Source organism: Cherax quadricarinatus, chromosome 46 (genome assembly GCF_038502225.1).
Source record: "Cherax quadricarinatus isolate ZL_2023a chromosome 46, ASM3850222v1, whole genome shotgun sequence".
NCBI lineage: Eukaryota > Metazoa > Arthropoda > Malacostraca > Decapoda > Parastacidae > Cherax > Cherax quadricarinatus.
The window spans coordinates 29,316,916-29,334,798 of record NC_091337.1 but is presented as its reverse complement, the minus strand read 5'-3'; the positions used below and the strand labels follow the sequence as shown (position 1 = coordinate 29,334,798).

At 39.8% G+C, this 17,883-nt stretch overlaps 1 protein-coding gene across 1 annotated transcript in view; it reads left to right on the top strand.

The window, feature by feature from the left end:
- The window catches only part of LOC128696630 (chondroitin sulfate proteoglycan 4), an 873,169-nt gene that overhangs the window by 593,778 nt on the left and 261,508 nt on the right, over positions 1 to 17,883 (top strand). Inside the window, exon 6 of the mRNA XM_053787941.2 lies at positions 13,997 to 14,080. Coding sequence (XP_053643916.2) covers positions 13,997 to 14,080 — 84 coding nt within the window. The remainder of the gene's footprint in view (positions 1 to 13,996; positions 14,081 to 17,883) is intronic.

Below are 17,883 nucleotides of genomic sequence, written 5' to 3'. Positions count from 1 at the left end.
GCTCTGGAAAACGTAAAAAGGAGGATGACAAAGTTGATCCCATGTATCAGAAATCTTCCCTGTGAGGACAGACTGAGTGACCTGAATCTGCATTCTCTCGAAAGGCGTAGAATCAGGGGGGATATGATTGAGGTGTATAAATGAAAGAGAGGAATAAATAAAGGGGATTTAAATAACGTGCTGAAAATATCTAGCCTAGACAGGACTCGCAGCAATGGTTGGGGTTGGGGCATTGGCTTAAGTCTGTAGGAGATCAGCTTCATAAGAACATAAGAACATAAGAACATAAGAAAGGAGGAACACTGCAGCAGGCCTGTTGGCCCATACTAGGCAGGTCCTTTACAATTCATCCCACTAACAAACATTTGACCTACCCAATTTTCAATGCTACCCAAGAAATAAGCTCTGATGTGCAAGTCCCACTCAAATCCAACCCATCCCACTCATGTATTTATCCAACCTAAATTTGAAACTACCCAAAGTCCTAGCCTCAATAACCCAACTAGGTAGACTGTTCCACTCATCTACTACCCTATTTCCAAACCAATACTTTCCTATGTCCTTTCTAAATCTAAACTTATCTAATTTAAATCCATTACTGCGGGTTCTCTCTTGGAGAGATATTCTCAAGACCTTGTTAATATCCCCTTTATTAATACCTATCTTCCACTTATACACTTCGATCAGGTCTCCCCTCATTCTTCGTCTAACAAGTGAATGTAACTTAAGAGTCTTCAATCTTTCTTCATAAGGAAGATTTCTAATGCTATGGTGACGTGTACTTAGCTCTGTGAAGACCTGTTTGTGTGCTCTTGAGTGGTGACCTGTACTTTGAGTGCTGACCTGTACTTAACTCTGTGAAGAAGTGTCTTGTTTGCTCCCGTGGACTGAACCAAGATGCCCTCCATCGAGCAACTTTACCAGCAACTTAAGGAAGAATTGAGGGCAGCGAAGATGGAGATACGGCGACTGACCGAAGAAAACAAGAGGATTCGTAGTAGTCCTCCTGTTTCGAGTCCTCAGGTCAAGAAGGGATCGTGGTCAGTGGTTGGACAGCAGGGGACGACGAAGTTGACGATCAAGAAGACGAATGGAAAGCCAGAAACGATGAAGAAGAAAGAGACTGCTGTGGAAACTCCCGTGGAAACCTCCAACGCATTCTCGGTGCTACCCGACGAATGTGAGTCTACTACTGGGATCGTCACGACGAACGACAACAAGGAAGGTAAGAATATTGTTGTTGTTGGGGATAGCCAGGTTAGATACATGGATAGGGCATTCTGCTTGAAGGACAGGAGTAGGAGACAAAGGGTATGCTTTCCTGGGGCTGGGATGGAGGACATTGTTAGCCGGCTTGACAACATCATGAACGGTAATGGGATCAATCCTATTATTTGCCTCAGTGCTGGAGGCAATGATGTTGGCAAGCGTAGAAGTGAGGATTTAGTTAGAAAGTTCAGGACAGCTATAGACATGATTAGGAAGAAGGGGGGGCGCCCTGTTATATGTGGCATTTTGCCAAGAAGAGGTGTTGGTAATGAATGGTTGTCCAGAGCAATTGGTATTAATTGTTGGCTGGATAAACACTGTAAGGATAATGCAGTACCATTCATTGACAACTGGGACAACTTCTATGGCCGAAATGACATGTATGCCAGGGATGGGGTTCACTTATCCAGGGCAGGTGTGGGTTTTCTTGCTAACTCAGTTGAGGGGGTTGTTAGGACTTTAAACTAGGATTAGTTAGAGGTATGGGTTTTTGCAGGAAAACTGTGAAGTCGCAGGGTAGTAATATGAGTACTAGGAGAACTAGTAATAGGCAAAATGAGGTGGATATTGGAAAGCCAGTGGCACTAATTGACAAGGACAGTAATAGGTTTAGTGGAATAATAGAAAAAAGCAGGAAGGGTAAAGAGAGAGGAGGGTCATTAAAAGTTTATTACACAAATAGTCGCAGTGCTAGGAATAAGATGGGCGAGTTGAGACTAGTTGCTAGTGCAGGTAACATAGATGTATTTGCCATTACTGAGACGTGGTTTAATTCAAAAAGTCGGGACATGCCTGCAGAATGTCACATTCAGGGTTTTAAATTGTTCCAAGTAGATAGAAGTATCGGGAAGGGGGGTGGGGTGGCATTGTATGTCCGAGATCGCTTGAACTGTTGCATAAAAACGGGTATTAAGTCTGAAGTAACACATACAGAGTCTGTTTGGATAGAATTTTCAGAGGGGCATGAAAAATTAATTTTAGGTGTGATATACCGTCCCCCAAATTTAGATAGGGACCAAGGGAGACTACTATGGGAGGAAATTGTTAGGGCCACAAGGCACGATAATGTAGTAATTCTAGGAGACTTTAACTTTAGTCATATTGATTGGAATTTCTTGACTGGGAATTTAGAATCATACGATTTCTTAGAAGTAGTTCAGGATTGTTTTTTGAAGCAGTTTGTGACAGAACCTACAAGGGGAAATAACCTGCTTGACTTAGTTCTGGCAAACAATGAATCCCTTGTTAATAATTTAGAAGTTTCAGAGGAACTGGGTGCTAGCGACCACAAATCAATTACATTTAGAATTGAATGGAAGTATGATAGTAGGGATAACTCAGTAACAGTCCCAGATTTTCGCTTAGCAGATTACGATGGGCTTAGAGAACACTTATCATCTGTTGACTGGGGTAACGAAGAGAGCTATCAATATGACAGTTTTCTGAACACAATACATGCTGCTCAAAGAACGTTTATCCCTTATAAGGAAATTAGATCAAATAGAAATGACCCTAAATGGATGAATAATAGGCTGAAATATCTACTAGGGCATAAGAAAGGAATTTATAGGCGTATCAAAAGAGGCGAGGGTCATCTTATGAATCAGTATATTGACATTAAGAGGGACATTAAAAAGGGGATAAGAAAAGCTAAAAGGGACTATGAAATTAAAGTTGCTAGGGATTCTAAAACTAATCCAAAAAGTTTTTTCCAGGTATATAGAACAAAAGTCAGAGATAAGATAGGTCCCCTTAAAAATAACTATGGGCATCTTACTGACAAAGAGAATGAAATGTGCTCGATTTTAAATAATTATTTTCTCTCGGTTTTTACACAGGAAGACACTAATAATATTCCGGTAATTAATTTTTATAGTGGATCAGAAGAAGATAAATTATGTAACATCACAGTCACTAGTGAAATGGTTGTGAAGCAGATAGACCGACTGAAGCAAAATAAGTCACCGGGTCCTGATGAGGTTTTTTCAAGGGTTCTTAAGGAATGCAAAATGGAAGTCTGTGAACCATTAACTAATATTTTTAATTTATCTCTTCAAACAGGTGTAGTGTCTGATATGTGGAAGATGGCTAATGTAATTCCTATTTTTAAAACAGGGGACAAGTCGTTACCGTCAAATTACCGCCCAATAAGCCTGACCTCAATTGTAGGCAAGTTGCTAGAGTCAATTATAGCTGAGATTATAAGAAGCCATCTCGATAAGCATAGCTTGATTAATGATACTCAGCATGGATTCACAAGAGGCCGGTCTTGTCTAACTAATTTATTAACTTTCTTCAGTAAAGCTTTTGAGGCTGTTGACCACGATAAAGAATTTGATATTGTTTACTTAGATTTTAGTAAGGCATTTGATAGAGTTCCGCACCAAAGACTGTTGAAGAAAGTAGCAGCTCATGGCATTGGGGGGAGGGTGCTCTCGTGGATCGAGTCATGGCTCACAGACAGGAAGCAGAGAGTGTCCATAAATGGGGTTAAATCCGAGTGGGGATCAGTAACAAGTGGCGTTCCACAGGGATCAGTCTTGGGCCCGTTGTTGTTTATAATATATATCAATGATCTTGATGAAGGAATTGCTAGTGATATGAGCAAATTCGCCGATGACACGAAGATAGGTAGGATAATTGATTCAAACGTAGATGTTAGGGAACTTCAGGAGGATTTAGACAAACTCTACTCTTGGTCAGAAAAGTGGCAGATGCAGTTCAATGTGGATAAATGCAAGGTTCTGAAGCTCGGGAGTGTCTATAACCCTAGCACTTATAAGTTAAATAATGTAGAACTTAGCCATACAGATTGCGAAAAGGACTTGGGGGTTATGGTAAGCAGCAACCTTAAACCAAGACAGCAATGCCTAAGCGTACGTAATAAGGCAAATAGATTACTGGGATTTATATCAAGAAGTGTAAGCAACAGAAGTCCAGAGGTCATACTGCAGCTTTATACATCATTAGTAAGGCCTCACCTAGATTATGCAGCTCAATTCTGGTCTCCATATTACAGAATGGACATAAATTCGTTAGAAAACATTCAGCGTAGGATGACTAAATTAATACATAGCATTAGAAATCTTCCTTATGAAGAAAGATTGAAGACTCTTAAGTTACATTCACTTGTTAGACGAAGAATGAGGGGAGACCTGATCGAAGTGTATAAGTGGAAGATAGGTATTAATAAAGGGGATATTAACAAGGTCTTGAGGATATCTCTCCAAGAGAGAACCCGCAGTAATGGATTTAAATTAGATAAGTTTAGATTTAGAAAGGACATAGGAAAGTATTGGTTTGGAAATAGGGTAGTTGATGAGTGGAACAGTCTACCTAGTTGGGTTATTGAGGCTAGGACTTTGGGTAGTTTCAAATTTAGGTTGGATAAGTACATGAGTGGGAGGGGTTGGATTTGAGTGGGACTTGCACATCGGAGCTTGTTTCTTGGGTGGCATTGAAAATTGGGTTGGGCAAATGTTTTGTTAGTGGGATGAATTGTAAAGGACCTGCCTAGTATGGGCCAACAGGCCTGCTGCAGTGTTCCTCCTTTCTTATGTTCTTATGTTCTTATAACTTATCTAATTTAAATCCATTACTGCGGGTTCTCTCTTGGAGAGATATCCTCAAGACCTTGTTAATATCCCCTTTATTAATACCTATCTTCCACTTATACACTTCGATCAGGTCTCCCCTCATTCTTCGTCTAACAAGTGAATGTAACTTAAGAGTCTTCAATCTTTCTTCATAAGGAAGATTTCTAATGCTATGTATTAATTTAGTCATCCTACGCTGAATGTTTTCTAACGAATTTATGTCCATTCTGTAATATGGAGACCAGAATTGAGCTGCATAATCTAGGTGAGGCCTTACTAATGATGTATAAAGCTGCAGTATGACCTCTGGACTTCTGTTGCTTACACTTCTTGATATAAATCCCAGTAATCTATTTGCCTTATTACGTACGCTTAGGCATTGCTGTCTTGGTTTAAGGTTGCTGCTTACCATAACCCCCAAGTCCTTTTCGCAATCTGTATGGTTAAGTTCTACATTATTTAACTTATAAGTGCTAGGGTTATGGACACTCCCGAGCTTCAGAACCTTGCATTTATCTACATTGAACTGCATCTGCCACTTTTCTGACCAAGAGTAGAGTTTGTCTAAATCCTCCTGAAGTTCCCTAACATCTACGTTTGAATCAATTATCCTACCTATCTTCGTGTCATCGGCGAATTTGCTCATATCACTAGTAATTCCTTCATCAAGATCATTGATATATATTATAAACAACAACGGGCCCAAGACTGATCCCTGTGGAACGCCACTTGTTACTGATCCCCACTCGGATTTAACCCCATTTATGGACACTCTTTGCTTCCTGTCTGTGAGCCATGATTCGATCCACGAGAGCACCCTTCCCCCAATGCCATGAGCTGCTACTTTCTTCAACAGTCTTTGGTGCGGAACTCTATCAAATGCCTTACTAAAATCTAAGTAAATAATATCAAATTCTTTATCGTGGTCAACAGCCTCAAAAGCTTTACTGAAGAAAGTTAATAAATTAGTTAGACAAGACCGGCCTCTTGTGAATCCATGCTGAGTATCATTAATCAAGCTATGCTTATCGAGATGGCTTCTTATAATCTCAGCTATAATTGACTCTAGTAATTTGCCTACAATTGAGGTCAGGCTTATTGGGCGGTAATTTGACGGTAACGACTTGTCCCCTGTTTTAAAAATAGGAATTACATTAGCCATCTTCCACATATCAGACACTGCACCTGTTTGAAGAGATAAATTAAAAATATTAGTTAATGGTTCACAGACTTCCATTTTGCATTCCTTTAGAACCCTTGAAAAAACCTCATCAGGACCCGGTGACTTATTTTGCTTCAGTCTGTCTATCTGCTTCACAACCATTTCACTAGTGACTGTGATGTTACATAATTTATCTTCTTCTGATCCACTATAAAAATTAATTACCGGAATATTATTAGTGTCTTCCTGTGTAAAAACCGAGAGAAAATAATTATTTAAAATCGAGCACATTTCATTCTCTTTGTCAGTAAGATGCCCATAGTTATTTTTAAGGGGACCTATCTTATCTCTGACTTTTGTTCTATAGACCTGGAAAAAACTTTTTGGGTTAGTTTTAGAATCCCTAGCAACTTTAATTTCATAGTCCCTTTTAGCTTTTCTTATCCCCTTTTTAATGTCCCTCTTAATGTCAATATACTGATTCATAAGATGACCCTCGCCTCTTTTGATACGCCTATAAATTCCTTTCTTATGCCCTAGTAGATATTTCAGCCTATTATTCATCCATTTTGGGTCATTTCTATTTGATCTAATTTCCTTATAAGGGATAAACGTTCTTTGAGCAGCATGTATTGTGTTCAGAAAACTGTCATATTGATAGCTCTCTTCGTTACCCCAGTCAACAGATGATAAGTGTTCTCTAAGCCCATCGTAATCTGCTAAGCGAAAATCTGGGACTGTTACTGAGTTATCCCTACTATCATACTTCCATTCAATTCTACATGTAATTGATTTGTGGTCGCTAGCACCCAGTTCCTCTGAAACTTCTAAATTATTAACAAGGGATTCATTGTTTGCCAGAACTAAGTCAAGCAGGTTATTACCCCTTGTAGGTTCTGTCACAAACTGCTTCAAAAAACAATCCTGAACTACTTCTAAGAAATCGTATGATTCTAAATTCCCAGTCAAGAAATTCCAATCAATATGACTAAAGTTAAAGTCTCCTAGAATTACTACATTATCGTGCCTTGTGGCCCTAACAATTTCCTCCCATAGTAGTCTCCCCTGGTCCCTATCTAAATTTGGGGGACGGTATATCACACCTAAAATTAATTTTTCATGCCCCTCTGAAAATTCTATCCAAACAGACTCTGTATGTGTTACTTCAGACTTAATACCCGTTTTTATGCAACAGTTCAAGCGATCTCGGACATACAATGCCACCCCACCCCCCTTCCCGATACTTCTATCTACTTGGAACAATTTAAAACCCTGAATGTGACATTCTGCAGGCATGTCCCGACTTTTTGAATTAAACCACGTCTCAGTAATGGCAAATACATCTATGTTACCTGCACTAGCAACTAGTCTCAACTCGTCCATCTTATTCCTAGCACTGCGACTATTTGTGTAATAAATATTTAATGACCCTCCTATCTCTTTACCCTTCCTGCTCCTTTCTGTTATTCCACTAAACCTATTACTGTCATTGTCAATTAGTGCCACTGGCTTTCCAATATCCTCCTCATTTTGCCTATTACTAGTTCTCCTAGTACTCATGTTACTACCCTGCGACTTCACAGTTTTCCCGCCAAAACCCATACCACTAACTATTCCTAGTTTAAAGACCTAACAGCTCCCTCCACTGCGTTGGCCAGTGCTCCCACCCCACACCTAGACAAGTGAACCCCATCCCTGGCATACATGTCATTTCTGCCATAGAAGAGGTCCCAGTTGTCAATGAATGTTACCGCATTTTCCTTACAGTATTTGTCCAGCCAGCAATTGACACCAATTGCTCTGGACAACCATTCATTTCCAACTCCTCTCCTTGGCAAAATGCCACATATGACAGGTTTCCCACCCTTCTTCCTAATTATCTCTATTGCTGACCTATACCTGCTAATCAGGTCCTCACTCCTACGTCTGCCAACATCGTTGCCTCCAGCACTGAGACAGATAATAGGATTGCTCCCATTACCTCTCATGATGTCATCCAGACGGCTAACAATATCCTTCATCCCAGCCCCAGGAAAACACACTCTCTGCCTCCTACTCCTATCCTTCAAACAGAATGCCCTATCCATGTACCTAATCTGGCTATCCCCAACAACAACAATGTTTTTACCTTCCTTGGCGACGTCCGTAGTGATGCTCCGAGTAGTCGACTCACATTCGCCAGGTAGCATTACTCCACTTGTAGAATTCGTCATGACGTTCTCGATGGTCTTCGTTGGGGTTTCTAGGGATGTCTCACTCACGTCTGCCAATGCTTCCTTGGTGCTCGTTGTGGCATTCCCAGTAGAACACTCACATTCGTCAGGTAGCACCGAGAATGAGTTGGAAGTTTCCACGGCAGTCTTCTGGTTTCTCGTTGTTTCTGCCTCTCCAACCGTTTTCTTAATCTTCAGCTTGGTTCCATGTTGCCCGGCCACTGACCAAGCTCCCCTCTTAACCTGGGGACTCACAACAGGTGGATTACTACGAATCCTCTTGTTCTCCTCCGTTAATCGCCGTATCTCCAGTTTAGCAACTCTGAGTTCTTCCCTCTGCTGCTGGTAAAGCTGCTCAAGAGAGGGTATCCTGGTTCAGATTCACAGAGAGCACACAAACAGGTCTTCACAGAGCTAAGTACACGTCACCACTGAGCTAAGTACACGTCACCACACTTGTAAATCAACTTCCACCATACCTGTAAATCAGCTTCCACTACACCTGTAAAACAGTGCAGGACGAAAGACGCATCTAATCAACTCAATAGTTCAGTGTCTACTGCTCTAAACACAGTACTGTGAAGGTACATAAGAACATAAGAATAGAGGAACACTGCAGAAGGCCTACTGGTCCATGCGAGGCAAGTCCTTATCAAAACGATCTCTACCCTAAGCTACCCAAGAAATGACTCGCGTACCCAATGACACCAATCAAACCCAGCCCCTCCCACTCATATATTTGTCCAGTCTCTTCTTAAAGCTAACCAAGGTCCTAGCCTCTGTCAACCCACTGGGAAGATTGTTCCACGCATCTACAACTCTGTTAGAAAACCAGTACTTACCTATGTCCTTTCTAAATCTAAATTAATCCAACTTAAATCCATTATTTCTGGTTCTTACCTGGTTCGACACCCTCAGTACTTTATTAATATCTCCCTTGTTTATGCCCATCATCCACTTATACACTTCAATGATATCTCCCCTCATTCTACGCCTCTCCAGAGAGTGTAGATTTAAGGCTTTAAGTCTGTCTTCATACGGGAGGTTCCTTACACAGTAAATCATTTTAGTCATTCTTCTCTGTATGTTCACTAATGAGTCTATATCCATCCTGTAGTTTATTATTATTAATTTTTTTTATTATCACACTGGCCGATTCCCACCAAGGCAGGGTGGCCCGAAAAAGAAAAACTTTCACCATCATTCACTCCATCACTGTCTTGCCAGAATGGTGCTTTACACTACAGTTTTTAAACTGCAACATTAACACCCCTCCTTCAGAGTGCAGGCACTGTACTTCCCATCTCCAGGACTCAAGTCCGGTCTGCCGGGTTCCATGAACCCCTTCATAAATGTTACTTTGCTCACACTCCAACAGCACGTCAAGTATTAAAAATCATTTGTCTCCATTCACTCCTATCAAACACGCTCACACATGCCTGCTGAAAGTCCAAGCCCCTCGCACACAAAACCTCCTTTACCCCTCCCTCCAACCTTTCTTAGGCCGACCCCTACCCCGCCTTCCTTCCACTACAGACTGATACACTCTTGAAGTCACTCTGTTTCGCTCGATTCTCTCTACATGTCCGAACCACCTCAACAACCCTTCCTCAGCCCTCTGGACAACAGTTTTGGTAATCCCGCACCTCCTCCTAACTTCCAAACTACGAATTCTCTGCATTATATTCACACCACACATTGCCCTCAGTCATGACATCTTCACTGCCTCTAGCCTTCTCCTCGCTGCAACATTCATCACCCATGCTTCACACCCATATAAGAGCGTTGGTAAAACTATACTTTCAAACATTCCCCTCTTTGTCTCCACAGACTCCTAAGTGCACCACTCACCCTTTTCCCCTAATCAATTCTATGATTCACCTCATCTTTCATAGACCCATCCGCTGACACGTCCACTCCAAAATATCTGAATACATTCACCTCCTCCATACTCTCTCCCTCCAATCTGATATCCAATCTTTCATCACCTAATCTTTTTGTTATCCTCATAACCTTACTCTTTCCTGTATTCACTTTTAATTTTCTTTTGCACACCCTACCAAATTCATCCACCAATCTCTGCAACTTCTCTTCAGAATCTCCCAAGAGCACAGTGTCATCAGCAAAGAGCAACTGTGACAACTCCCACTTTATGTGTGATTCTTTATCTTTTAACTCCACGCCTCTTGCCAAGACCCTCGCATTTACTTCTCTTACAACCCCATCTATAAATATATTAAACAACCACGGTGACATCACACATCCTTGTCTAAGGCCTACTTTTACTGGGAAATAATTTCCCTCTTTCCTACATACTCTAACTTGAGCCTCACTATCCTCGTAAAAACTCTTCACTGCTTTCAGTAACCTACCTTCTACACCATACACCTGCAACATCTGCCACATTGCCCCCTATCCACCCTGTCATATGCCTTTTCCAGATCCATAAATGCCACAAAGACCTCTTTAGCCTTATCTAAATACTGTTCACTTATATGTTTCACTGTAAACACCTGGTCCACACCCCCCCTACCTTTCCTAAAGCCTCCTTGTTCATCTGCTATCCTATTCTCCGTCTTACTCTTAATTCTTTCAATAATAACTCTACCATACACTTTACCAGGTATACTCAACAGACTTATCCCCTATAATTTTTGCACTCTCTTTTGTGCCCTTTGCCTTTATACAAAGGAACTAAGCATGCTCTCTGACAATCCCTAGGTACCTTACCCTCTTCCACACATTTATTAAATAATTGCACCAACCACTCCAAAACTATATCCCCATCTGCTTTTAACATTTCTATCTTTATCCCATCCATCCCGGCTGCCTTACCCCCTTTCATTTTACCTACTGCCTCACGAACTTCCACCACACTCACAACTGGCTCTTCCTCACTCCTACAAGATGTTATTCCTCCTTGCCCTATACACGAAATCACAGCTTCCCTATCTTCATCAACATTTAACAATTCCTCAGAATATTCCCTCCATCTTCCCAATACCTCTATCTCTCCATTTAATAACTCTCCTCTACTATTTTTAACTGACAAATCCATTTCTTCTCTAGGCTTCCTTAACTTGTTAATCTCACTCCAAAACTGAGCAGCATAATCTAAATGAGGCCTCACTAGTGATGTATACAGCTGTAAAATAACTTTTGGACTTCTGTTACTTATACCTCTTGAGATAAATCCAAGTAATCTGTTGGCCTTGTTGTGCACACTAAGGCACTGCTGTCTTGGCTTTAGATTTCTGCTTACCATGACTCCCAAGTCTTTTTCACATTCTGTATGATCAAGCTCTACTTCACCTAGATTATAGCTTCGAGGGTTATTTTCATTACGAAGGGCTAGTGCCTTACACTTATCCACATTGAACTTCATCTGCCATTTTTCAGACCAAGACATTAATTTGTCCAGATCCTCCTGGAGTTCATTGCTATCCTCCTCAGAGTGAATTATACGGCCTAACTTTGTATCATCAGCAAACTTACTCATGTCACTCGTAATCTCTTCATCAAGGTCATTAATGTAAATTATGAACAAGAGAGGGCCTAAAACTGATCCTTGTGGAACGCCACTAGTGACTAATCCCCATTTAGATTTCACTCCATTAATGGTAACTCTGCGTTCTATTGGTAAGCCATGCCTCTATCCATGCTAGAACTTTACCTCCTATACCATGAGCTGCCATTTTTCTTAAGAGTCTCTTGTGAGGTACTCTATCGAAGGCTTTACTAAAATCCAAATAAACAATATCATATTCCTTATCACTGTCAACTGCCTCAAATGTTCTATTGAAGAACGTCAGTAAGTTTCTCAGGCAGGAACGACCTCTCGTGAATCCATGCTGAGATTCATTTATCAAGTTATGCTCTTCAAGGTGAGTTCTAATAATGTCAGCTATAATTGATTCTAATAACTTGCCCACTATAGATGTCAGGCTTATTGGACGGTAATTTGAAGGAGTGGACTTACCCCCTGATTTGAAGGTGCAGTAAGTACTGTGAACGTACAGCCACTACTGTGGTTTATCAGTACTGTGAAGGTACAATCAGTACTGTGAAGGTACAGTCACTACTGTGAAGGTGCATTCACTGCTGCGAATGTGCAGTCAGTACTGCGAAGGGGTAGTCACTACTGTGAAGGTGCAGTCACTACTGTAAAGGTACAGTCACTACGGTGAAGGTACACCCACCACTGTGAAGTTACAGTCACTACTGTGAAGGAACAGTCACAAGCTCAAGCAGGTCGAGCCCTCAATCCAGTTCACACTAGAAGAAGAAGTCGACAACACTCTTCCTTTCCTTTATGTTCTTCTCTGCAGAGCTGACCATGAACTTCGTTTTAAAGTCTGTCGAAAACCTACCAACCAACACGATCTTCTCCACTTCTACTTTCACCACGACACCAAAACTAAACGTGGTGTAATTATAGGCTTTTTCTTGCGTGCACTCAGAATCTGCAGCAATGAGTTCCTTGAAGAAGAATGCTCTCTAATTGAACAGGTATTTTCCAAACTTCACTATCCTCATCACTTCATCAGAGACTGCAGATGACGGGCATGAAACATCTTCAACACACCCAGAGAAGACACTGCCGAAAAGAGATACATAGTCCTCCCCACCAACTCCATTGCCAAACACGTTTCCAACATCTTTTCCAAAATCTCATTCCAAGTATCTACCTCCACATCCACTACCATGAAGGACATTACCAGTAATAGACAGGACAAACTTCAATCCTCTGCAAGGGTATACACAATCCCTTGTAATCACTGCAGCAAATTATATGTCGGTGAATCATCCAGAGACCTCCAAACAGGTATTTCAGAAGACCGGTACGCAGGCAGATCTGACGATCCAAGGAATCCCTGTGTTTAACACCGAAAGTCACACAACCATTTAATCAACTACAGAAAGGCAAGACTTATCGCCAGGGAGGAAAACACTCAATATCGAAGAATCCTGGAATCATCACTTATCTGTATGTCCAACAACTTCAGCCAGAACAACGCTTCTAAAACATAGTTGAACCCCTCGCCAAGAAACTTCTTCATCGCTATTCCATATAAAAACATAAGAATCGAGAAACAGCAGAAGACCTACTTATATACTTACACAATCTCTTCTTAAAGCTACCCAAGTTTTTATACTCCTTCACTCTACTCGGAAGGTTGTCACATGTAGCTTTCTCCACCTGACCCAGCATTCTCATCCAATAAATACTCACGTATGTTTTACCCAGGTAGATCTGTTTGTGACTTGATAAAGCTCACTGCATGGGCGAAACGTTGTCAATAAAGATCACATTATGCTGCATTTGTTTTTATATTTCCAGTGATTGTTATCTTTACTGATCAGTGATTGTTATCTTTCTCTTCACTAATCAGTGATTGTTATCTTTCTCTTCACTAATCAGTGATTGTTATCTTTCTCTTCACTAATCAGTGATTGTTATCTTTCTCTTCACTAATCAGTGATTGTTATCTTTCTCTTCACTAATCAGTGATTGTTATCTTTCTCTTCACTAATCAGTGATTGTTATCTTTCTCTTCACTAATCAGTGATTATCTTTCTCTTCACTAATCAGTGATTATCTTTCTCTTCACTAATCAGTGATTATCTTTCTCTTCACTAATCAGTGATTGTTATCTTTCTCTTCACTAATCAGTGATTGTTATCTTTCTCTTCACTAATCAGTGATTGTTAACTTTCTCTTCACTAATCAGTGATTGTTATCTTCTCACCCACAGGTCAGATTTCATTGCTCTGGAGATTTACGAAGGTCACCTGCGGCTTCTCCTGGATAAAGGGAACGGTGCAATAGGTCTCAATAGGTACGTCATGATCTTCACATACAACATGTTATTTCTGACTTCTAAATTCGACCGGTTTGTACTGGTAACTAGAGCCAGTTATTGTGTTTATATAAAAAAATTCTGTCTTAATTTATGTAAATAACAAAAAGGCACAATACCGTGACTGGAACGATACACAAATAACCCGCACATAAAAGAGAGAAGCTTACGACGACGTTTCGGTCCGACTTGGACCATTGACAAAGTCAATGTTGAATATTAAAATCAGTTTTTGTTTACGCAACAGCTGAACTCCTCAAATAATTCGGTAGGAGTACTAAGTACTGTTGAGGGAACATGAACCTGGTAATATTACTGTCAACAATGGCTGAGGAAATCACGGAAGACCTGAGGGAACAACACAGCTGCTTCAGTAATCCTATATTTTGAAAATCCTACACTGTACCAGAGACCTATTAGGGCTCTAAGAAAAATTTGGTTAGAACCTATCTTAAGATAAAATACACTGAACTTGATCTTCATGAACAGTGAGGAACACATTAGATATTACCTTCACCGATCCCAAATTTATTTAAGCACAAACATGCATAACTCATTGTATAGGGAACCTAAGAAATTGCCTACCTGAAGGGATATCCAGTAAATTTAACATCAGATCAGATAACTGACTAGGTCAGACGAAACTGAAGAACTATCAGGCATTATCTGGGAAACTGTCCTGAGCATCCTAACCCATAACACTCCAGTGGATTTATTAGTTCAATGAAAGATATCACAAGGTTACATAGGTGTCTATTGCTTCGTCTTCTCGGTATTGCATATCACTATTGCATTGCAAGGAAAAACTGAATATAGAAGCATAACATTTCTCCATAAGATTTGTTCTGCTGAAAAAGCCTGTAAGGCGATAAAAAGTTGAATGAGAACATAGAAAAGTGTATAGAACAGTCAGAAAAGGGCTGGTGAATTTCTAAAAAAATATATAACTTATAACAAATGAAGGACAATTTTCAGAGAAACAGTTCCAATAATGGACAGAAACTGAAAAAAATCGTATACCACTGTGAAAGATCTTGTCTATGCCTCTATGTATTGGTGCAAATTTACTAAGATATCAAGAACTGGTGCAAATTTACAATGTGGAACTGTTGGATTCCATGTGATACCTAAAGAATAGTTCTTCTGTTTAGCTTTTTAGGATTGGTGCGTCTAACTGCAAGACAACAATGTATAAATGTTCGTAACAAAGTGAACAGATTTTTTCTTCCCATAAAGAAGTGTAAATAACAGGAGTCTTGAGGTTATTATTCTTCAACACTGTACATCATTCGTTAGGGTTCGTTTAGATTATGCTGCTCAGTTATGCTGCGCAGTTCTGGCCACCGTATTGGAGAATAGACATAAATGCACTGGAAAACATAGAGAAGAAAGACAAGGTTGATTCCATGTATCAGAAATATTTCCTACGAGGATAGAAGGAGGGCACTGAATCTGCACTCTCTGGAAAGACGTAGAATTTGGGGGGATATGATTGAGGTGTATAAATGGAAAACATGAATAAATAGGGGATGTAAATAACATGATAAAAAAATCTTATCAAGACAGGATTTGCATTAAAGGGTTGAAGATAATAAAATTTATATTTAAAAACGATATAGGAATGCTTTGGTTTGGTAACATTGTAGTGGATGAGTGGAACAAACTCCTGAATAGTATCACTGACGCTAAAACCTTGTGTAGCTTAAAAGATAGATTAAACGAGTACATGAGAAAGTATGGGTGGATGAGAGTTGGACCTGCCTAGCTTGGGCTAATAGGCCTTCTGCAGTGCTCCTTCCTTATATTCTTATGTTTTCTTGAACGATAGGTTATTATTGGGCGGCTGCATAGGTACTAATATTCCAAATTATGATGCCGATTTTCTTTCCCTAACTGAAGAATGTTGTGGTGAGGAATGAAACTCTACAAGTTGAACCTGTAAAGCTACAAGTTAGTTTTAATTTAAAATAGTTCAACAACTTAAAAAAACAATTGGATTCCATTTGATGACTGGAGAATCCCTTATCTGCCTGAGGATGGTTGTGTCTTAGATAATGGGATCTAATTTAGATGGGGGTCACATTTAGATAGGGTCTAATATCGATGGGGGTCCAACTTAATAGGGTGGTCTAACTTAGCTAGGGGATTGTCTTACCTAGATGGAGAATTTTATTGAGTACTTTAGCCTCTTCATTAGCTAACTTTATAATACAAATTTTACCTCTTGGACTATCAATAAATTGATCAAAGTGATAATTTTTAAATAGACATTTATAACATTTTAAAACCGTTTAGAAAACACTTTAAGAATTGTCTCTATCTAAATCTTTAAACAGATATTAATTATTAGGCGAAATTTAAGGTATTGATAATATTTTCACAGTGTTGTGGTCATAGTAGTATAACTGTCCTATTCTGAATACATAATAAATTCATGCATAAAAGTATATATATTCACATATTTTTTTTTTTTTTTTTTTTTTTTTTTTTTTTTTTTTTTTTTTTTTTTTTTTTTTTTTTTTTTTTTTTTTTTCAACAAGTCGGTCGTCTCCCACCGAGGCAGGGTGACCCACAAAAAAGAAAGAAAATCACATATATACACATGAATAAACAGATAGATGAACGGGGGCTTGAACTGTGGTCCTGGAACTGACAGGTCCAAAGCTTTAACACTGAACTACGTAGCTTCTAATCGGGAAGATTCGGAAACAGTACTTCTGTATATGTTCTTCAGTGGCACCAACTGTAACCCTGTTGTTTATTCATTTACAGTTGTTTATTACGACTTAAAGTGAATTCATAGACTATATGACTTCGAGTCACTGAGTACCTAGAAGGTACTCGAGGGCCTGGTCCGAAATCTACACACTGCCTTAACATACTAAGGCGAGAGATATGGAAGGGAGTGCAAAATAAACCCAGTGAAAAGCAGGGGTGCGGTGTGTACAATAAAGAAACACTGTATCAACATTCGTGGCCCTAGATTATTCAACATCTTACCAGAAGATATCAGAAACACTGCTGGACAATGGGACATTCCAAATCAAGCATCATCCCATCAGGGCCGAAAACACAATCACATGCAAAGGCAGCACTGGAGAAACCAGGGGTATGTACACCAGGGGTCATACCAGGTAGTACATCACCAGTGACACTAACGAAACACACAGCAAAAATGGTAATTCCTACTTCATATTTGCAAATATTCAGGGTTTGAAAGCAAATATAAACGACAAAGTTATGACAGTGGGCTCGTATCAGAAGTGAATGCCATGTCTGGGGCATTTACAGAAACACACACAAGGGATGTTTTGGACAGAGAGATAAAGATAGAAAACTATAACATGTATAGATGTGATAGAATTAATAGGTCACAGGGAGGAGTAGGATTCTATGTAAAGGATACTTTCTGTTGCACAGAAGTGCTGAATTCTACGAATGATATAGTTGAAATTCTAGGCATTAAATTTGAAAATAGGAATTTGGTAATTATCCTAGTATACAAACCACCAGCAGGAATTCACAGATCAGTTAAGGAAGATAGATAGCTATGTGGATAGGCTAGAAAATCCCACACCATATATTTTACTCCTTGGAGATTTTAGTCTCTCACATGTAAAATGGAAGATGGCGCAACGCAAGGTTATACCAGAAATATCTTCCGGAAGCACCCTGGCTCAACAGGTACATACCAGGGAACTAATGAGGCTTTGTGAAAAGTATTTATTGAACCAAAAGATAATTGATCCCACTAGAAATGAAAATACCCTGGATTTGATATT